We start from the raw sequence: 22,928 nt of genomic DNA, 5'->3' as shown, positions 1-22,928 counted from the left end.
GGGCGGCGAGGTTTAAAGAGGTTTAAACCTCTTTAAACCTGAGGGTTTAAAGAGGTTTGGACTGAACGATATCCACAAGAATATGAAAAGAGGAGACGTGGAGCCGTAATTTGCACATGACAGGAGTCAAAACATCAGTTTTACTCCTCCACACCTGCAGGATCAGGAATTTCGAACTATTTGATGTTAAAATCCGTTTATATTGGGACGGGCAGGTGAAGATTCATGGATTTATCCTTTTTGCTTTAAGCTCCAGTCACTGTTCGAGCAGGTCGGAGCAGGATTTGAAGCCGTAACAGAACCAGGGAATAACAAGGTTGTGTTTGTGAAGTCTGAAAGCTCTTTTCTCTCCTTCTGCCGTGACGGAGGTGAGTCACGGCACCGCGGGGCATTTGTTTCACTGAGGACACTGTGCTTTAGATGCCACAGCCTCAGAAGAGATGGAGAAGAAGAAGAAAGGACAGAGCAAGAAAGACAAGTGATGCGTGTGGGCGGATCGGTCTGATTGGATCGTGTTTATATAGAATCTTTGAGGAGGAGAAGAGGAGGTTATAAGTGACGGCTGGAAAAGGAGAAGAGAGATAATGACGGGGAGCAGAAGCAGAGAGGACACATCCGCACTCGGCTCAGGGTGAAGTGACTGTTGTAGGTTTCTCCCCAGATTCTCCTCTGGCTTAAAATAAATGTCAAATGACTTGGAGAGGAGCAGGAGGTGGGAACATCACCAGGGAATCTCTATTTGATCACGAATAGAGGAGGAGAGAGATAAATAGAGATCCTCAGGGGAGCAGCACAGAGGAAACAAGTCAAAGAGCTCTCCTCCTTCACCTTGACAGCCTTTCTGCCGCTTCCTCCTCCTCTGTCAGTTTCCTCTTCTTCTCTGACGTCCACTTTCTCCCGTCAACTCGTCGTCTTCCTGCGATTCCTCCTCCACTTCTCTCCTGTGCTCAGTTTAAACCCCCCCCCCCGTATCAACCTCTCACTGGCAGTACACTCCAAAAATACACACTTCTATTTTTCCTATTTTTCAAAGCTGAAGATTTGCAACGTCGAAACCAGAAATAACTCCCACAAATAAACTGTTAATGTTCCACGTCTGCAGGTGGATTTACATCAGTGACACAAACTGTAAATAAGTTTATGTCCACTCTATCTATCCATCTATCTATCCATCTATCTATCTATCTATCTATCTGACCTTTTAGTTTGGTCCATGTCCCATCCACTAACATGGAAAAGGTGGGGTTTATGTATAGACTAAGCCACCAGGGGGCGATAAAGAACCTTTGGCTTCACTGGAAGCAGTGATGTTGTTATTGTTTAAATGCAGTCTCGGGTTTATCCTATAAAAACAGATTTTAAATGTTTAAATGTTATTGTATTTTTTTTAAAGATACAAGTGAAAACCTCTCCAGCTCTCACGCTGACTGAGCGACAGTTCGGTTGATTTGTTTTGTTCAGTCCAAACAAGAGAAGGAGGCGAAAAGAGAATTCAACAGGAAAACCCTGGGATGATAAATGTGACTGTTCCACATGAAAACAGAACAGTCACATTTATTTTCATGTGGATTCTGTCGGAGGAAGGAAACAAAAAAAAAAAAAAAAAACACGTCGTATGAGTGAAATACATGCAAATGGTGGCATCCAGACAAGAGGACAGAATAAGACAAAGAGGACAGGCTGACAGAAGACGGGATGAGGAGGGGAGAGAGGACAGAGGGGTGAGGAGGAAGAGGAGGAGGAGGAGGAGGAGGAGGAGAACTGGTAGTTCATTAATTCGTCTGCTGATAGAAACATCACAGCTCCGCACCGTGACAGAAGGTTTGCTATCAGCCGACTGCAGCCTGTAACAGGAGAGAGGGAAAGAAGAGGGAGAAGAAACAAAGTGAAGCGGAGAGAAAGTCGCAGTCGTGGTTCAGCCGCTTAAAGTTCATTATGCAGATTGCAGAGTTTAAATGTCTCCACTCCGCGACTCTAATTTCTCTTTCATGGCTGTTTTCCCAGCACGGAAATGATCCATTACACGTTTGCAAAGAGCAAAGTGGTCACAACAATTAGATTAGCAACGCATCTCTGTACCCGCCGTTTTCTTCTGTCTGCATTTCTAAACAGAACCAGTGTTAGGGCCACTTAAAGAGAAAAAACATTATGAGAACAAAGTCGTGATTTCACGAGATAAAAGTTGTAATTTTACGCCGAGAGACGTTGTAATTTAAAGTAATTTAAGAATACTCGTCATCATGGAAGGGGAATATCTTAACCTGCTTTAAAACGAGTCTACACTAAAAATGTTTTCACCTACTTGGAATATTCTGACTTCATTCTTTTCAGTTACGACTGTATTCTCGTAAAATTACAACATCAAGTACGTATTTACGACTTTTTTCTCAATTACGACTTTATTTGCGTAATGTTAAACATTATTCTTGAAATCTCAAAAGGTTTATTTTCTTTAAGGTGAAAGTAACAAGCCGCAGCAGCAGCTCGTCAGTTTCTCAGAGTTTCCTCCTGGACTTTAAAATGCTGTGATGAAAATAAACATTCACAAAAGCTCAAGGTCAAACACAAACTCCCACTCGCAGCCTAAACGAACGATAAGCCTCCACCGCTTTTACTCTGCAGCAGAAACTGTAAATAAATCACTAATTATAATCAGTATTTGCTTAAGGCGACCGAGGCATCACTGAACTGCAGCTAATTTCTGCAGCTTCTATCTAAACACTCTCATTTAAATAAAAACACAATGTGGATGTGCATTATGGGAAATAAAAATATGTGGACTGTGAAAAATAAGAAAGGTCAGATGAAGAAAGAAAAAGATGAAGAAAGAAAACCACCATTAAGGATGATTTACAATAACAATTAGTTTCTTTAAAACATTTATCTTTGGATGATTTTCATTTTGTTTAATAATGAAAAGCAAAGAGCTCAATGAAAAACAATGTTCTCCTCATTAATGTGTGTTCACTAATTACTACACACTAGTAAATAGTAGATAACTGTGCAGTGGACGGGCTGATGTGATGAGAAAGATTGAAGATGAAACAGAAAAGTGAAAAGATTTAGTTTTGAACTCAGTGTTGCAGGTTGCTAAGTTTGACATTTTGGGAAATAAGCTTTACGGGGACTGGAAATGGGAAACAACTATCTAGTAAAAAAAAAAAAAAGTAGCCTGTATTTGATCAGGTCAGTTTAATATAACAGATCCAATAAAAGACCAAATCGTCCTGTCCTCTGCGTGAACATCAGGAGCTTCAGGAAAGTGGGAGATTATTGAAATGTAAGGAAAGTTTCAAAAGCCAAGGGAGCGAGGAGGTTGAGACTCCGGGTCACAACACAGATCCTCTCACCTGCGGCTGCTGACTGACACGTCCGATGCTTTTCTCAACTTTCCCTTTGGAACACGTCACATGCAGCTTTTTAACTTTTCCAGCTTCAGAGGTGAGATCTGCTGATGAAACCTGTCAACTGAGTCGTGACGGGCTCCAGAGCAGGCGGCTGGAGATCACACAGGAGAGCGGAGTCTCTCTGCTTCATGTTCCGTCACTGTCAGGTTTCTATTCAAGATAAATAAATGATCATCATTATTATTATTATTATTATTCACAGCATGAACAAACAGTAGCGGAGCAAAGTAATGAATGATACTTGGAAATTTAAGAAAATAATGATGTCAAAGATCAAATATTACAAAAAGAGTCTTAAAGAAGACTTAAAAAAATAAAGTCAAGACTGGAAACACACGAGAGACACAATAAAATAAAATCATCCTTTGAAAATGTCTAATTTATAATTTTATGCTCAAAAATGTAGATTTAGGGGATTAGATTCGATTGTGTATTTAAATTGAAGGACGGGTTGAAAAGTCAAGACACTGGTTGGACTGAAGCACAATATCACTCAGAATATGAGGAGCATAATAAAATCAAACAGCCGGCTGCTGAAATCCTTAAAAATCGGAATTTCCATGTGACTAAATATTTGTTGTTCCCATGATTACTCGAGCGTCTTCAGCACCTTTACTTCCCGGGTGAGTCTCGGGAGCTTCAGGCCTGGAACGAGCATTTTAATCATGATTTTTTTTGGCCTAATAGAGACATAATTATATCAGCTGGGACGGTTTTCTCTGATTTCGAACAGTTAATTAAGACTGAGTGGGAGTGGATTTTAGGCAACGAGGCTGAAATATCAAACGATGGATTAAGATTCCTCTGCCATAGAGAGCGGATGAGAGATTAACCGCGAGCCTGTGGGGCCGGGCCGAGTCATGCAGACACGGTAACAAGCTGTGAGCCAGCGGCCTTCTGGGAGGAGGCGGCCATGACAGACTGCAGGCGGAAACAAACACGCAGAATGCTGAGACCGATGATTTATGTCTGCCGGTGGTTTTTTTTACAGCAGTGGAGAATATAAAAGTAAATGATTCTACAGGAGAAGCGGGAGGTGTGGTGTTAGAGCAGATAAATAACCGGTCGGTGTTTATAGGACTATTGTTGGAGAAAAAACAAATCTGCCGCACAATCATTTGTTGATCCTTATGTTGGGCTGTCGGGCTGCGGAGTAATGACAAGGTCTGAACAGAAATGACCCGACAAACAGGCCATATACTGACGAGCTGTGAGGCTCCTGGGAAATCAATGTAATGAAAACACAGACTGCCGGAGCCACGGAGCCGTTACCTCTCATCTGGACGTCTGGATCAAAGGCAGAAATCAACCTGTGACACCGGACAAACACAGACGACTTGAAATCACAGACAGAGTCGTATCCATAGATACACACAAGATATCTAGCGGCAGTACGTATATACATACTGTACCATGATACCCTGCCTACATACATCCACATCCATCCGACCATCCATCCATACATTATCATTACATCCATACATTACTATTGATCATGAAAACGTATAATCAATACATTAACATATATATTACATATATGTAATAGAAACAGAAGGGGTATAAGTACACGTATCAGAACACCATCATCACAGCTCTGACTGCATGTGACTAACATTCAGGCGTGATTCCTGTCGGTGGAACTTTAGCGTCTTGTCACTCTAACGTGTCACACGGCGGCCCGGCAGCAGCAGCGTGTGTCAGAGCAGAACTCAGAGGAAGAAGAGTGACACGATGTTTTCATGTCGCTGCTGCTGCTCCACCGACACGTCACCAGGAACCAACGTGCGACTTTAAAAACAGTGGTGACACACGAGCGAAGCCCCGAAGGAAAAGTGGAGCGATGTCGAGTGTGAGTAACAAAAATCATTTAAAAGTCAAACACGGTGGCGGCTCATTATGACTGGAGGCCGTGGACGTGTCAAGAATCGGTGAGAATAGGAATCAGTATCCGACAGTGGAATAAGAATCAGCCACAGAAACATTACATTAGAATTAGATATCACGAACTGGAGGAACGCCTCTCAGAGCGCCACAGGCCAACGATCCCTTCAAATGCACACGCTCATAGATATCAGCAACTTAAATGTGCTCTGTCCCTGAGTAAAGTCTCTTCTCAAGGCCGAGGTAATATCCAGGTAATGAAATGACTCTCGTGATGAAAGGAGCCACTGTGTCCGACCGCGGCCGACGAGCGTAAACAACCAAACGATGCTGAGATGAATACGGATGTGTGAAGTCATTCCATCTAATCTGCCGCAATGTGCGTGTGATGAGAGCAGATTTCATCACGGTGTTAAACACATGACACTTTTCATCTGTGGAGAAAGTGGCCGGGTGACAGACGGCCGGTGAACGTGATTATGAAATAATCCAGATCTGTGTTTGCTGCTCCGGCAGTTTCTGGTTTTCATGGATCAGAGGAGGCAGAAATGAACGAACGGATGAGAAACCTGTCGCCTGCAGCTGGGATTTACCTGATATGACCCACACACACATCTTTGTGTTTGTCTTTAGGGAAGTGCGTACAGGTGATGTGCTGCAAGTGAGAAGCTCACCGAGGACAACTAGTGGGCAGGTGAGGAATGACGGGATCTGCAGCGACAGGTGGTGAGGAAACCACAGCAGCTGGAACAAGCAGAAGTCCGACTAATGGAGCTTGAGTAATAATGTTCCAGCAGCTCTGATGATCTCTTACATGATTAATCCACCGGAGCTCCAGTCGCAGGAGACGACGCTGGGGCTCGGTCTGTGTGTGTTTCAGATGTGAGCAGCGTGTGGTTGGATTTGTTCTCCAGCAGCGGGTGTGGCCCCACGCAGCTGCCGAGACGCTGCGTAACGAGCCTGATTTTTTAGTGATCGTGCGAATCTCCCTCCATGAATTTTAGGGAGGAAACAGCTGATTGCTTCAGTTGCAACTGTTTGTCCGCACATCCTGGAAACCTAATGCTCCTCAGTTTCTTCTAATCTTGTTGGATCGTAGATTGTGATCGTGGACGTCATGACATCGGATCACGAATCACAGACTGTGATGATCGTGGATCCAGGATCCTGATCGTGGTGTCAGCTGATCCTGGACCATGATCACAACGACACTGCTTCACATCCAACATGTCTACTCACATATTCTACCATTACTGGAAATAACTCCTCAGTTTACTTCTAACAGATATTTTCTTATGTATAAATACTTTTCCATTACGTTAAAAACTGTTTTGATAGAAAAAAAACAAAAGAGCCACATGTTGTTGTTTTTCCTTCTCAGATGAATGATGAGACGATCTGCACCTTTCAAACCAAACAATCCCCAACAGACGATGGAGGAGAGGAGAGTGGGATGGAAAAGTGGGGCAGCTCTGAGGAGACTCTCTCAGGATGAGGTGTAACACGGCTCCTGACACGTGCGTTAAATGTGAACCAAATGGGATTTACTATTCTTACTGACTGACACAAGCAGCCAAGGAGACTTAAGAGACTGTTGCCCTCGGGTCGATGTGCGTCCCGTGTTCTGCTAACAGGAAAAACATGTCTAGCAAATTCTTTAAAGGTATTTTGGTATCTGTGACTGCAGCGTCTTCTGTGGCTCTGGATTCTTTAATGTTTCAAGAGAAAGCTGAGGTAGAAGCTGGAGACGAGGGGTTTGATATGAGGGGGAAATGAGCGAGGACCCGAAGGGAGGACTTCTAATTGTCTCTGGTGAGGCCCCCCACCACTACACTACATTTTCAAAATAGAAACAAACAAACGTAAACTCTGTAATAAACAAAACATTCTGAAGCTGATATTTTAACACAATGGAAAACGGAAACATATTCAAATCGATATGGACGATATGGTTAATGTCCCTCTTGGCTGCAAAGTATTTTTCTTGTCACTGTGCGTTGTTATTCTCAGGACGTCCTGAATGTCAGTCACTGTCTCAGCAGGAGACAAACTCCTGCACATTTGCGGTACATGACGATCTAAGTGATTCCGGCTGTGGTTCATCATCTCACTCATTTTTCATTTTTCATTCAACTGCTCGAGCTGCTTCAGTGTGAAAGATCCCGGAGAGAAACAGCCATTCCCCCGATTCCCCCACATCCGTCACTGTCTCGTGCAGTTCAGAGGTTCGTAAACTAAGAATCCATCACTGCGCTCTGACCTTGGAGCACGAACAGCATCATCGACGTGCTGCAGGGTGAGTAATGGTTCAGAGCGGAGGACGACCTTTAACACGGACCTGACCGGATCACTCCGCATCAATATGGATGAGTAGGGATGTGGATCCCGGTGAGAACTGGACATGGATTTGATTTGTTTTTAAGATGCTCTGATGCCATCAAGACAAATCGTGTTTGCTGTGGATGACGAATTAACGATTCTGTGAGTGGTGATGATGTTGTCAACAAACAGGTCAGAGAGAAACCACAGACTTTCTGCAGGAACAAGGGACTTTTGAAGGGAAACATTTCTACTGCAGGAACCAGAGTTTAAATAAGATCAACTTTTTGATCCACAAAGTTTAGGATACCTACAAAAGTACAGGAAGCTTTGGGGTGGGGCTCGTAGCGCCGATGACGCCTGTGAGGCTGAGTAATCCAGCATGACCTCATCTCCTCGGTCTTTGGACCAATGTGAAAACACAGATTAGCGACAGTCTGCAGGAACGTTTCAGTTCCTCAATAAAAGTTCCTGGGCTCTTGGTTTGTAATATGGTCGTAATAATGTTTTTGTTTTGATGTGTGTGAAGAATATTGTTTCTCATGATGCAGAGAAAAACTCATTTCAAATCTGAACAGAAAAAAAGAGAATTTAGACACACACACACACACACTCACACACACACACTCACACACACACACACACTGATGCTTTACACCAAACGATACCACGGGGACGAGAGTGGAAAAACATCAACACTGGTGCGTTCAGCTTTCGTCAGACGGAGCACTCAATCACAGATGTTTGCTTTTTCTCTCTTAAGGTTCAATTTGTCTCTTTGGTTTGTGCAGAAGATTTCTCACGAATGTCGTCACAACTGCTGAATATCAATTAGGGATCCAGGGGGAACGTTCAGGTCTCTGCACCGTGCTGCTGCTGCTGCAGTCAAACTGTTTTCTGGAGCCATTTTTATTTTTATTGATTAAACAGTTCACCGTCTCTCCTGGTGCAGCTTTGAACATGCTGCTACAAGTCCAGTCAATTAAATCTGCGCTGCCTTTAATCCCGACCTCCCAGGGGGACGCCCACATTATGAAACAATAAATGAAAACACGTATAGTCGTCCTTTCTAAAACCAAAATCTGCCCGGTGGGGAAATGAAACTGCAGCTGTCAGCTCTAACTCAGCTCCGCCGCTCCCTGAGCAAAACAAATAAATACAGAAAACCTGTCTGAGGTTAAAGAGACGTATTTTAAACAATGCATTATTCATTTTGCCTTTAGTCGACACTTAACTGGCTTGAAGTCATGTTTCTCTTTGCCCCGTTGGGTGAATGCATTGGCCTTTCAAAGCAGACTCTAATGATTCATGCAACACTTGACCGTAATCTTCTTTTCTCTGCCGTAGGTTTGATGTATTTATCCGCGCTGTCACAACAGAAAACAAAAACTGTGTTTACCTCAAAGATTTGTGGCCGTATTTGCAGAGTTTATTTTCCCGTGCGGCTCGGCTTAGTAAAAACTGTTTCCCCAGCATCTTATCAGAGACTAAAAACACACCATGGGTGTCACCGTAATTCTGCCCCGGCCAGGGTCCCGTCAAAGCATCTTTGTCTCTCTGCCTGTTACCTGGATTAACGGGAGCCGCTGCGAGAGTCATTTCACACTGAACAGAAGAAAAAAGGAATGTAAAGTTGATCACGCTGAAGAGAGACAGACGATAACAATGACTGGGAAATAGAGAAGCGAACTGAAGATGGAGGAACGACAGTAATTTGAGGGAGATAGATATGGAGGCACCTGGTGAGCAGAAAATAGCTCACCACCTCCGAGATAACAACAAAAAGGAGGCTTCAGTAAATGTCAGCCTGTAGGCGTCTGTAATGGGAGGAGTGCCACAGGGTAAATGAGCGTCTTTGGCAGGAGAGAGCCTCGTAATCTCGACTATAATGGGACAGCTTAGGTGAGACCCGCAGGAAAATGGAAACATCCCACCGGGATAATTATATATGATTGAAAACATTCAGCAGTTTTCATAACCATCTTAAAAACCGAGTTGGGAACGCATATCGCCTCCGCAGAGTCCGAGACGTTCAGAGCGAAAATGAGAAAACTAGTGGAGGAATGTTTTTCTGAATTACGTTAAATTATAACCGAGCCGATGCTTTAAAAAACTGAGGCTGCCGAGACGTGCGCTGATATTTGAGAATGAAAATAGTACGACTTTATCTTAAACCGTCTTTTGATATGATTTTTTAAAGTTTGATCCGTATCCCACATGCTAACATGGAGGAGGCAGGGTTTATGAGCTATACTGCAGCCGACCACCAGGGGGGCGATCCAGGGGATTTGGCTTCACTTTGTGTTCCTGCGAGTCGTCTCCTCACCTGAGAGTTCTCACCCGTGACTGAATCTTCGGACAGGAATCAGAGATGGAGGATGAAGGACGGGAGGAGACGGCAGGAAGCGGAAAGTAAAGAGACAGATGGTTTGAACAGAGCCGAAGTTCTGCTGAGAATATTTATCACTCTGCTCCAGAGCCTCAGTCTGAGAGCACCTTGACTCTCCACCACCTTTTCCTTCTTAATAGGAGATAACACCGTCTAATCTCTAATGGAAAAATATCAGTCCCTGGAGAAACAGAGCTAATCTGTGGCAGAAACAACAGCAGCGGTGGAGGACGAGCACTTTTTAAAGGATCATCCTCACGCTCGTCTCCTCCTCTCCCCAAAAACATTTCCAACTTCTGCCTCCACGCAGGAGTCGCTGCTCGTCATGATCGGAATCAGTTACCGCAGCCTCCTCGTCCTCCAACGATAAATTGACTCCCTACAAACATTTCTCAGTTTCACCTCTGCGCTCTCACGGGGTGATAAGCTGCGAGGAAGAGGACGACGTCCCGAGACGTGACGGAATTCAGACGACCTTGACTATTAATTAAGATCTTTTGTCTCCTCAAAACGCTCCCAGCTTGAAGTCTGCGTGATAAGAAGGTGAAGAATGAGATCTGATAACGAGTAAAGACATAGATCATTTAGAGTTGCTGCTCCGTTGATCAGATCTGCAGGTTTAAGGAGCAGAGGCTCAAAAATAAAATCTGAACACACCGACTTTGCTAATTCTTACGATGCAAACGTTCATATCCGTTTGGCGCTAAAACAGAAAAAGTCAAGGTGATTCCACGTCCTCTAATACGATCAGATCCGAACACATGTTAAATACGATCATGTTGCTTTCCTCTTAATCTGCGGGGAACAATAATATAATCTGAGCTTTTTACTTCATGTCACAGTCGTTGAGATGCTCTCGAGAACATCTCGTCTGTTAATGAGCCGTTCAGTCGCAGCTCCGGTGTCAAACGTCTGCTCTCGTGAATCTCACACCTGAATGAAGTGAGTTCATTAGATCAGCGACGGTGGAGCGACTCTCTCCTGCAGCCTGTCGGGGGAGGGGGGGCCTGACGATCAGCAGGAGAAACTCTGTCGTCTAATTACTCATCTGATTGAATTCAAACATCTCAGATTTTAAACCGGCGGAGGGCTGGATAATTACGAGCGGCCTGCTGCTGGTGAGAGAGGAGTTTCCCTCCAGTCGAGCATCACGACGGAGGATGATAATAATTGTTCTCTGAGCTTCATGCTGTCGACTGGCAGAGGAGGAGGTGACAGGAGGGAAACCGTTCAGGGTGAAGGAGGGAGGATGTTCTGTCTTTAGCAGAAGGATTTATTTTGAATACCGGATGCACGAGGCAGACGAGCGGACTTTGGCTCGGCTCACAAAACCCTTGTGTCCACGAATGTCAGAGATGTTGCAGAGATATTTTCTTACCTTCCTCCAGCTGCTGGACTCTTAACCCAAGCCTGGTTCCTACAGATTCTGCAACAGAGAAAAGGAAACTGTCTTAAAAAACTAAGATATAAGGTGAATTTGGACGTACTCGTTTTACCGTGGAATTCTGGGTAAGAGACGACCTCTGTATCGAGGTCTCACTGACATCGAACATCAGTATGAGAAGAAAAACCTCAAATGACACAAAACATTGTTGAGATAAATATATTTGACGCGTATGCAAAGCGGCATTAAGGCTAATTTATCTTAAATGTTAGATACCGAAACGAAGCAGTACCACAGGAAACCATGAGGGGCAGTGTAGTCAAGACAAGACACTTCAAAAAAACATTTTGAGGAGCGACTTAAGTGTCTGAATGACTGTGTTCAGGTAGAACGTTTCAGGCCAAGAGGTAAACACCCCATTGCATTGTGGGCCATCTTCAAGGCTTTCACTGTTCTTGTGTCTCCTTTATTTATTTCAAAGTAAAAGCTTTTCTTCAGGAGTTAGTTTGTGTGCTCACAATAGCCACAGGTAATTATCGAGCCCACCTTCAGTGTGAGGGACCCAACAGAATGATTCGATTCACTCACAGACTTTAAAGAAGGAGCTGACGGAGCGTTAATTCCATTAGACCATCGACACGTCTTGTGGAGGATCTGCTGAGATGGAGGGAGGAGAAGAAGAAGAAGAAGAAGAAGAAGTGAAAAATTGAGGGCACGAGCCATTAAAAAGTTCAGATCTTCAGTTAAAACAATTTACATCAAGGTGTGTAAAAATAAAAAATGTTAAAGGTAAAAAAATCCACAAAGCTGCAGCAGTGCTGAGCTGCAAAGAACTGTTATATAATATATATTATATAAGTGTCTTTTTATTCAAATATTAAAATAATAAACCCAACACATCAACAACATGTATTCGTTGACCACAAACACATGAAATAGGATTTGTAGAATTAACGACATAAATTTCAAGCGGCACAAAGTAAAAGAAGTTGGAAATATGTTTCTACTATATTTCCTAAACTACTTTTTACTCTTATTTACATTTGTAAAACATTAAAACGTTGATTTCTCACCTGGTCCGTCACGTGGTCTTCATCGGGAGTTCACTTCTGAGCCTGCGGAGACTAAAGGGATGTTTTTTAATCGGAGCGCCACAAGAAGACAGTCTAGGGTCGGGATCACAACGTGTTTAACACATAAATACAAACTCAGTCACCACAAGAAAACACTTTACCGCGCTCATCAGAATTCAGCTCTGTCCGCTGAAACCACCTCCGTTTTCTGAACAGCCACCGGTGCATCTGGAAACAGCTGGAACCAGCTGTAATTACAGCTTTCAGAGCAGCGCTGAGAGGCAAGGGGCTGAATACCGAGAGATTTCAAGTGAACAGAATAGTCAACAAGCCAGGTGAAGGAGAAACAGATGCAGAGTTCACTGCACTGTAACTGGAGAGAAGAGGAAGACTAATGTTGGAGGTCTTGTGCTTTTTTCTAGAACATTTATTGTTTTCTGTAACTTATAGATCAAGCCGACGTCGGTCCAGCGACAAAAAAGAACAACAAAGTACAAACAGATTTCGATAAAGCTTGAATTATTCATCCTCACGCGCCGATTGCTGCTGTAACTCTGTTTCCGCTGACGGGCTCAGGGTGACACATGGTTATGCATCTGCTCAATCCATCGACTTTTGCAGCACGGCCGTGAAACGAGGTGGATCCCTGTGCATTGGTTTTACATCCACGGTGAGAAACTGCAATGAAAAGCTGCCGGAGTGAAAAGAAAAGACGTCACTGACTCAGTCCTGCAGGAAGAGAATTAGAGCCGGGCATGGAAGAAGAATTCCGTTTTTTAGTCCTTTAGCATTTTCAGAACTAAAGTGGAATGGTTGAAGATAAATAATAATAATAATAATACTTTTATTTCTAACTTTATCTGTATAGCACTTATCTCAACAAGGTTACAAAGTGAGTCACAACATCCATGTCAAAAAGTGAATGAACTAAAAGAGCTAAAGGCAAATAAATAAGTCCAAATGTGGAAATGTCATAAATATATAAATCAAAATATTGAAAACAAAGAAGTAAATCTGAAGTTTTTGTATCTGGGATATTTTTGGCTTCATTTCTGGATAGTTGGAGCCTCGGCCTCAATGCAGGAGCTTTATTCCGGTTTTAGTTTGGTCTTAGTATAATTTCAACCATGTTTTAAAGTGTTAGCAGATTGTTCTTAATGGAAGGAATCTTCTATTTCAGCTTCACAGACGAGGCGGAATCTTTCCTCACATTCAAATTCTAGTTGATCCCCCCCCACCTCCCTGATTACAGCCAACAAGCAGAGATTGAAATGAATCACACAGGGATCTGATCTGCCGCAGTTGAATCCTCTCGTGACCTCGGGCGTTTTAAAAAGGCAGAAGGGACCAAGTGGCACTTTGTGGAGAATCACTTTGAACATCGTCAGCTCCTGGATGATTCACCGCTCGTCAGCGTGGTGGTGTTAACAGCAGAAGTGTCAGCGGTGAAGGATGTGTATCCGCCCACGCTCCGGTTTGAAAGAGCGAATATAAAAGATGTAAATGTATGTAAATTGTTCTGGTAGTGGGGGGGGGGGGGTCTCCTTCATGTGTCAGCTTCATTTACTGTAAACAAAGAAAGTAAAGAGCTCAGTGCTTTCATTTTTCTTTTCTTCTGCAAACGTTCGCTGTCGTTGGGTTTGTTCGGAGACGGGTCAGTGTTCGGCTCAGAAGCGACTCTGAACTTGTGACTCGTCTTTAAAGTGGAAACAAACACTGTGACCATGAAAAACAGGAAGTAAAAAAAAAAAAAGATCATTTATTTTCTTACAGGATTTTGTAGATAATCAAACAACCAGCGTATGAATCAAATCTGTATATATTTCTATATGGCAGGTCACTCACGACGTCACTGCACCAACACAACAGTTACACACTTCAACTCTGAACCAGAGCTTCGTCATATTCACTCCTGTGAGAACAGAGACTGGATTTATTCTAGGTTTTCTTACTGTCAGTGAATCCAATAAAAAAAACCGAATAGAACGATGTGTTAAATATCTGACATCCCTGACTCTTCTGGAGCCTCAGTCGAAAGCACATTTAGAAACAGATTATTATCTGTTGGGGACTTTTTTAAACTGTGGTCGTGAGCGTCTACGTCATCGTCTCCAAACATCTCAGCGTCTTTCCGTCCAGACTCAAACGCAGTCCTGCGGTGTTCAAACGGAACTACTAAATCTTTCATTTTCAAACAAAGACGCGGCAGTGCGGGTGCGGCCACATTCTCAGGAGTTTTTTTATTTGACTGTTTTCTCAGCAGCGTCCTCCAGCTGAGCTCAGTCTGAGAGTTATCTGACCGTCAAGGTCAACGGTCGAGTTCCTCTCTGCCATCGAGTGCTGCACCGCTGCAGGACGATGGACGACAGTCACTTCAGAGAGTCGAGTCTCTGGATGTGTCAACAACGTGGCCTCAGCTGTTGTGAGATGAATTAAAAAAAAGAAAAAAACCCACAAACAAAGGGATGAATAATGCACTTTAAAGTTTTAGCAACTTATCTCATTAAAATCCCATCAGTGCTCTGGGGCCTGGCGGAGAGAGACGGTGGTGTATATTTGTTTAACAGCTGCTGTCGATCCTCTTTCTGCTTCTCAGCTTCCCTCCATCGGCAGCTCCTCTTTACACATGAGCTGAATTAACACACGCGGCGTCGTTTCCAGTGCTAATATCAGAATGTGTTTTCATTACATGTCTGCCTGACGCCTCCTGGATTATCTCACCGCCTCATTCTGATCAACTCGCTGCTTTTCACAATCCACCTGTCAGAGCGAAGCAGATTAGCATTTGAAAAAACACATTAACCGTCTGTGCGTGCAGCGAGCGAGGTGACAGACAGGCCCGGTGTCACAGAGCCTGTGCTGCCGTCAGTGTTAAAAGCTTTGCTGCTCAGAGAGCTGGGAGAGGAAGCTTCCAGCGGGCGGCCCGGAGGAGAGAAGAGTCCCATTCGAGTGAACAACCTGTTTTTAGAAAGCCTCCACACAACAGGAAACTGAAAACGTTAAATGCTCATGGATGTATTTTTGTTCCCTGCTTTTCTTGCGCTTTCATGTTCCGACGGAGGGAAGTCACCAGAGAAAAGAAAGGACGGCAGCGAGAGGAAGGAAAAAAAGGGGTAGAAATGGAAATGAAGTGGAAAAATCAATCCCAGCTGTATAAAAGTCTCCAAGTCTCTCAACCAGCAGCTGCCAGACTGCAGCGTGCCACTCGTCAAACGGTACAAACGCACAATGTGCTCGTGGCGATGTGCACGACTGGAGTGAGTAAGACTGTGTAGACTTTGAAGATGCCACTTGTTAACACCAGAATTCACTGGTAGCAAAAATGTTGCTGGAAGAAAATCACATATGAGAAATGTTCAATTCATGTGGATCGAGAAGATCTTGATATGACGTGGACGTACGACGGCTGCAGGGACTCTGACAATACATGCAAATGTAAATTGCAAAAAATAAAAGTGAACAAGCACACGCAAAAATATTCGGAAGCCTCTACAGAGTAATTGCACGCGGCAACAAAGAAAAAAAAAAAAGGCGCCACGGACGAGCAAATGTCCAAACAGCAGCTCCGACTGTAGAGTTCTTTCTAATGAACGTTTCCACTTCCAATTAAACAAACATCCGTTCATCGTCCTCGTGGAAAAGTGCATCAGCCAAATGACTCCTGTCCAAACTCAACGCACTGGAGAAATGAAGTTGTGTTTGAATATTCTAAAATTAATCCACGAAACAAAATCAGTTCCTCTCAGGAGAATTTAAAGGAGACGTGATGTTTTTCTTGTGTTGTGATTTCTTTCCTCCGCTGTGTCGTACAGGGTTTGTTTTTGGAAACAGAAAAGCTCCTAAATCACGAGGAGACTGTTTGAATTCAATTATAAACCAGAATATGAGCATGTGTCTCCTTTAAAATGTTCCAAGATGAAATTGATGTCAGCTAAAGATTGTTGTAGACATGAAACCGACATTTACATTTCTTTTTTTATATTTACAGCCTCTGAATGAAGGATATCAACACCTCAGAAGTCCGGCAGTGTTGCCTGTTTGGATCAGTATATACACAATATACAGTAAAAGACATTGTTCTTCTTTTGCTTTACGTATTTCTGCGGAGCCTCTGCCAGTGAAGTCTCCAGTGGCTCTGAGTGCAGCGAGAGGTTCTGAGGCGTCTGCACCTCAGCTCCGAATAACCACCGGTTCATCAGGTCGGCTCCGGCTAAATGAAATACTCCTTTCGGTTTTCACTGCAGACGTTCTGGGAGTCAGTCTGGTTGTTGAAAGGAAAATCTGGGCTGTCCTCCCGTTTGACCCCCTTCACTTCCTGGTTTCGATACGTCTCTTTCCTCCGGTAGAGGAATCTGCCCGTTATCGCCAGGGCGGCCACGATCACAAAGATCACCACCGCTATCACACCTGCAAGGAAAAGGATGTTTACTCTGGAAACACTCTTGATCTGAGTTATTCAGCTGAGAATTACTGATAGGAATGGAACAGAAATATAAAATAACTCAACAACACGCTCCAGAATCAGCCCTGTCGTGTCCTGACTGAAACACTGACTCTGCAAAGTGAATCTATCACAGCGGACTTTGGTCACAGAGCTTTGTGAAGTCTGTCTGTCTCTCCCTCCCTTCCCCCGGGTGCGTCAGCTCCTTCGCCCTGAGGTCTGGACGTCTCCTCATAATCTCATTCAACACAGCGAACGAGGATTTCACACGTTTGGACTCAAATTTCGTTATCCAGAAAAAAAAAGGTCTGGTCTAATTGGAATTCCAGAATATGGCTGAAATGTAATTTTGCACCGTATTACTTTTTTTGATAAGGAAAAGTTCCTCCATCAGCGAGAGGTTTAATTAGCTCAGCTTTGCTTTGTGCTCGAAGACACAAAGTCACAGAGATTTAACGGAGAGTTTTAAAAGACGTCTTCTGTCGTCACCTTCACACTTCGAACCGTTCGGTTTAACTCTGAAATCACTCTGATCGAGCAGAGGAGCAAAAAGATTCATTCAATCTTGATGGAATTTCTTTCTCACCACATCACCTCAGCTGCTTTTCACAGGTTATCTCTCATTAATGGAATATTCAGGGTAACGTCTCACTGTAACACAAACAAGATGACGGTGAAACTGTTCAGTACCTCCGATCAGAGCCGAGTCGGTCCTGATGGCATTGACCAGAGGTTCACCTGAACCCACTGAACCAGACTGGTCTACAGCGGAGACGGGAGAAAAGGCAGAAGAGAAGAAAATAAAGGAGATAGAAGATTAAAATTGCGAAAAAACGGAGAGGAGAGTAAAATAAAGGTCTCGAAGAAGACGAAGCATCGATGTGGATGAAGGCAGAAATTATTACACAAGAGAGGAAATAAGAGAAGAGGATAAACAGCAGGAGAGAGAGAGAAATGTTCAGACACAGTCGCAGCATCGTCATTAAGAGAGTTCAGGGAAAACAGCAGCCACAGAAACATCAAGCTGGATGAAAACAGTCTTACAGGAAAGAAACGTGACGGGAAATTCAACCCGCGATGCTCCAAATGAATTATCTCATCGAGCACGTTGTCGGGAACGTCCTCGACAAGGTGTACTTACGTAACGAGCACACACACAGACAGAGGAGAGAACAAGATGTAACATATGCTCATGTTTTTAATCTGAATATTTCAATATGTTTTGGTTTCACTTCCTGGTTCCTGGTAGGTCTTAAATCCCGCCTCCTCCATTTCAGTATGGAGTATGAAAGAGTCTTTTCTAGACTCGACCCCACCCTGTCCCGGTGTCCTCTTACCTGACAGGTGGTGTTTGTTCTCCGCTGCGTAGGGATTGGCCGAAGCCGAGGAACCGCAGCTGGAGCGGAGTAAAGGTCCGCTGATGATGACGGGGCTGGTGTCCGGGTGGAGCACGGCGGCTTTCAGAGGACTGATGGAGTTAAAGCTGAGCACTGAGAGACAGCCGCTGAAACCCAGAGACGCCAGCCTGGACAGCTCTGGATCCAACTCGTCAGAGTCTGAGGACGAGAGAGACAAAGTAGACAAATTATGGTTTAATCCTCCGTATAAAAACATCTGTATTGTGAAGCCAGTGATGTACGTGCGTACGGACAAACCAAAAATCTGCCTCCAGCCTCTGGTTTTTGCTGGAGGCATAAAAATGAAAAGCTTGATTTATCGGCACTGTAACTTAAACATTTATTTAGAGGCTGGACTCAACCTGTGGGACGATTTGTCCAAATCATGTCGAACGCTGACAGGTTCATTGACTCTGCTTCACATTATCCTGTTATCAGAGGAGGACAATAGAGGCAGCACATTGATTCTAATGATCAGTTACACACACACACACACACACACACACACGATCCCTCATTACAGTCGACACACCGTCAGTCCATCACTGCACCAGACAGATGTGTACCCTCTCTCTCTCTCTCTGTTCATTTCATTGACTTCAGTCCCTCCATCCTCCACCTCCTCTCCTCCTCAGCAGTGGGAACAACAGCTGTGAGAGCCGACGTTAACCGGACACCTCCGTGTTTGTTCAGACGACCGAGGGACGACTGTGACTGTTACCAGGACGTGTTCACGGTGATGAGCAGCAGGAAACATGACAGCAGCCTGTACGCTGCTCTCAGCTCGTACACTCCTGGCTGCATCACCCCTCTCTGTCTCTCTCTCTGTCTGTCTCTCTCTCTCTCTCTCTGTCTCTCTCTCTCTCTCTGTCTGTCTCTGTCTCTCTGTCTCCCCTCCAGGTCCATTAGTCAGGCTGATGGATGATCGGTTTGTCAGGAAACGACAGAAAATCCACTTTCCTGCTGCTTTTTTTTTTTCTGATCGTGATCCGACAGAGGAGACGACCGGTCGCACGCTGACATGAGGGTTTTAAAAAAACACTGTGCTTCACTCACTGAGAATTAAACATAGACAAAGGGTAAAAGAGAATTTGTTAAATAAAACGAGTGGCGTGCAGCCGTGACTCGTAGATACTGTGTTATCACAACACTCCTTATGAACCATCTGTGATTTTTACACATATCGATGCTGCGAGGCCAAAACCCATAAACAAGATTTTTTAATTAAGCTGACAATAACAATCAGTTTGTATTAAACAGATTGAGGCAACTTTTATATATGATAAATAAATAAATTCAAGTATATTAAAGTTATAAAAAAGTTCAGCACTGGCCTCGTAGAAATAAGAAAACTGATACTAATTTTAATATATTTGTGGAACCGAAAACAAAACTGTAATAAAACTAAATAACTGCTTAAAAATGTAATTTAGGAATTATATTGATCGCCCCCCGGTGGCTGGCTGCAGTATAGTTCAGAAACCCTGCGTTCTCCATGTTAGTGGATGGGACACGGACACTGCTGTGCAGACTCCGACTCCCAACTGACGTCACAAGCGTAAGACGGCACTCGCTATTGAGACTGTAACTTCATTTGACGATGACTTCCACTGCTTCATATCAACATATTATGTTAAAAAGTTCCTTGAATAAAACAAATCAACACCTACAGACACACGCTGTACCCGTGATTCCCTTCTTCACATCATTACTTGGTGTTACCTGATGGATTCAGCACATCTGGTCACAGCTGCTTCACAGACTCACGTTTCACCGTCAGTTTGTTTCCTGTCAAATTGACACTGTTGCCGTGAGTCTCTGTTATCAGAGCTGAGGCTGCTGCGGCCTCTCAGCCCCTCGTGTTATTAACAGCTTATACCTCAGTCCGTCTCTGATGGATCGGCTCAGAGGGAACATGAATAAGTCATGACAGAGCCAATTACTGTCCCTGTCCGAGTGTGATACAGGTCCCAGTCCAGGACTTAAGAACAGCAGCTCCATGATGATGTGCTTTAACGCTCTCAGAGGAATTATTTTCTTTACTTGAGAACATCCTCCTGGTTTAACTCTAACTGATGCTGAACATATTCACACTCGACCTGAGGCTTTTCAAAGCTGCCAAACTTTTTCTTTTTTCAATCTAAAAATAAAAAGTCTGTCTCGATTTGTTCTGACATCGAACTTGAAAGCAGCACAGCTCCATCCGACGACATGCACACTGTTTTAAAAAACCTGATTTAATCTTTTTAATTTCTTGTTTTGTTTGTTTGTGGTTTTCACTCACGATGAATTACAGGATTTTACAGGAGGACGTGCGGACGTTATTGTCCAGACTCATTATCCAGAGCCTAAAAACGGCTTTACAGCGACAGATGTTATTACTGTACAGCCTCGTCACTTACCTTGTACTCTGCCTAACACCAGAGACTTGATGGCATTGAATTCTCCGTCGGACGTCAGGTTGAAGTCCTCTCTGGGGTTCTGGTTAATCTGAAAGAAGAGAATAAATTCCTGCATTCAATTCCCCCAGAGTTTCCCCAACTTTGCTGACTCTCTGGGGGAACAGAAACAAATGCGGTTCAATGTAAATCTCTTATAAATGTTTGGTGCGATATCTTCGTCCAGAGTAAACATTCACCTCGTGGCTTCACAACATTCTGCTGAAGATTAAATGATTCAAACGAATAGAAGAACGATAAGATGAGATGCAGCTCATATTTCAGCAGAGCCTCAGCTCCCAGTGAATCAGGATGAGGTCACCTTGTTACTTATCTCACCACGTTGATAATTATATGGACATTCATGCTGCTGGGGCCTGGTTAACCTCATACATCACCTGAAGCTGCTGTTAACAAGATAAGAGTTTCAGTAGATGCAGGTGTGATTAAGATGCTTCGTGTTTCATGTGGAGATGAATGTGTAGTTTGTCCAGCTGCTGCTGCTGCTGCAGGATGAGCTGAGAGTGAAAGTGCTGACGGAGCTTTAATATCACAATACTCTACCATAGTAAATAGATGGAACTGCCTGTGTGTGGATCTCCATGTGTGTCCTTGAGTTTACCCTTGAGAAAAGTGACTTATCTATAAAACATGAGGAAAAAAAAAATCACATGAAGCATTTTTACTCTTCTTCTTCACTGTGGAAACAGAATAACAGCTGCTGTGGTTGCACATTGAACTCAATTGGAATTCTCATGTTCCTCTGGATCTTTTCTAAAAAGCCTTAAACCGACCGACATAAAATAATGGAAATGTGTAATAAGATTATAGTCACATTTTCAAGGAGCATGATTACATTTTGATTATGGTCTAATGTCTCGGCAATGTGAGAAATTAATCTGTCCTTTAACTTTTGTTTGATTTTGAGGTAATTCAAAGTATTAAGATTAGATCTGTGTGTGTGTGTGTGTGTGTGTGTGTGTGTTACCTGCACAGACACAGAGTCGCTCAGTCTCTTGACAGTAACAGTGTGTAATTGTCCGTTGGCCAGACTCTTCACTCTGCTCCTCAAAATGTCTGCTTCTCTGCTGCTGTCCAGCTTGAACCTGACCTCCAGCTCATCTGCACACACACACACACACACACACACACACACACACACACACACACACACACACACACACAGTTACATGTCAGACGTCACAAATATGAAAACTTTACATTCAGAGCTGTGTTTACAAGCAAAAGATGCAGATCAGCCGTCCAGGATGTTCTCCGCCTTCCAGCCCGATTTCAGCCTGTATTTTCCCCAGCCCCCTGCGACCCTCGTGTATAAGTGTTAGAGTGGACTGATGGAAAATTTCTACTGTGGTAGAAAGAGTGTGAGCGACCTCCAGACTCCTGCTGCTGCTCTGGCAACACGTCTATTCTTGAATGAGGTCTTGAGTAAAAGTGAAGTTGAAGGCAAAAAAAGCCATTTCGCTGAAAACGAGATAAATTAATTGGACACTTCGCCTTAAGAACATTTACCTACCTACCGACAACTCCACAGTCAACAGGAAACCTTAATGCACTGCTGTCCGTCAGCTGTGAGTCATTAACAGCAGAAAAATCCATTTACAGCTAATCTAACAGCAAAGTGCCTGTTTTATTAGACTCCTGGAAGAAGAAAATGTGATTTTAAATTCAAAGTGCCTCCTTCTCTTAAAAGCCAAACTCACTCACAACATCATCATCCGAGTCCAGAGTTTATAAAACACATCAGCGAGTTTTCTGCTGTTTTATTCTGCAGCACACTGACCTGTCACCCATTAAAAGCTGCAGCAAAGTTTTCCTCCCTCAGCATCACCCATCAGCTCCCACTGATAAAACCACTGAACACCTTTTTTTATTTCTTTTTCCAGCCAGTCGACCCAGCTGGACAGATTAAAAGCCAGTAGAGACTGACGGGTTGAATCCAGAGAGAAGAGAGATCTGACAGATCCTGATAGATCTGGGAACGCTGCGGAGCAAAGGAGGAGGAGGAGGAAGGAAGGAAGAGGAAGGAGCAGAGGGAGGAGAGGAAAGTAATTGGAAAACACTGGGGGAGGAAAAGACGGAGAGACAAGGAGGGAGCGACCAAAAACAGAAGAGAGAGGAAATGAGTGAAGAGGACAAGGACAAAAGGATGAGAGGAAAATCGTCTAGCAGGATAAGAAA

At 43.7% G+C, this 22,928-nt stretch overlaps 1 protein-coding gene and 1 long non-coding RNA gene across 4 annotated transcripts in view; both read right to left on the bottom strand.

Annotated features, from left to right (window-relative positions):
• Positions 1-65: 65 nt before the first annotated feature.
• LOC138405041 (uncharacterized) lies at positions 66-12,445 on the bottom strand. Its single transcript, XR_011238701.1, has 3 exons — positions 11,969-12,445; positions 11,375-11,422; positions 66-3,557 (listed from the first exon to the last, which is right to left on the bottom strand). It is a non-coding gene; the product is annotated as an uncharacterized lncRNA (long non-coding RNA).
• Positions 12,446-14,197: 1,752 nt separating this feature from the next.
• The window catches only part of LOC109639088 (contactin-associated protein-like 4), a 71,937-nt gene continuing 63,206 nt past the window's right edge, over positions 14,198-22,928 (bottom strand). For 2 of the 3 annotated variants that reach the window (XM_069510811.1, XM_020102372.2), the window contains exons 20-24: positions 21,718-21,851; positions 20,694-20,781; positions 18,232-18,450; positions 17,585-17,656; positions 14,198-16,860 (exon numbers count right to left, since the gene is read on the bottom strand). In XM_069510811.1, coding sequence (XP_069366912.1) covers positions 16,664-16,860; positions 17,585-17,656; positions 18,232-18,450; positions 20,694-20,781; positions 21,718-21,851 — 710 coding nt within the window. In that variant the 3' untranslated portion in view covers positions 14,198-16,663. The remainder of the gene's footprint in view (positions 16,861-17,584; positions 17,657-18,231; positions 18,451-20,693; positions 20,782-21,717; positions 21,852-22,928) is intronic. The other variant, XM_069510810.1, reaches the window with a different exon arrangement.

Source organism: Paralichthys olivaceus, chromosome 16, assembly GCF_024713975.1.
Source record: "Paralichthys olivaceus isolate ysfri-2021 chromosome 16, ASM2471397v2, whole genome shotgun sequence".
NCBI classification, from domain to species: Eukaryota; Metazoa; Chordata; class Actinopteri; order Pleuronectiformes; family Paralichthyidae; genus Paralichthys; species Paralichthys olivaceus.
Note: the sequence above shows the minus strand (reverse complement) of the source record. Positions and strands in the feature narration are given on the sequence as shown.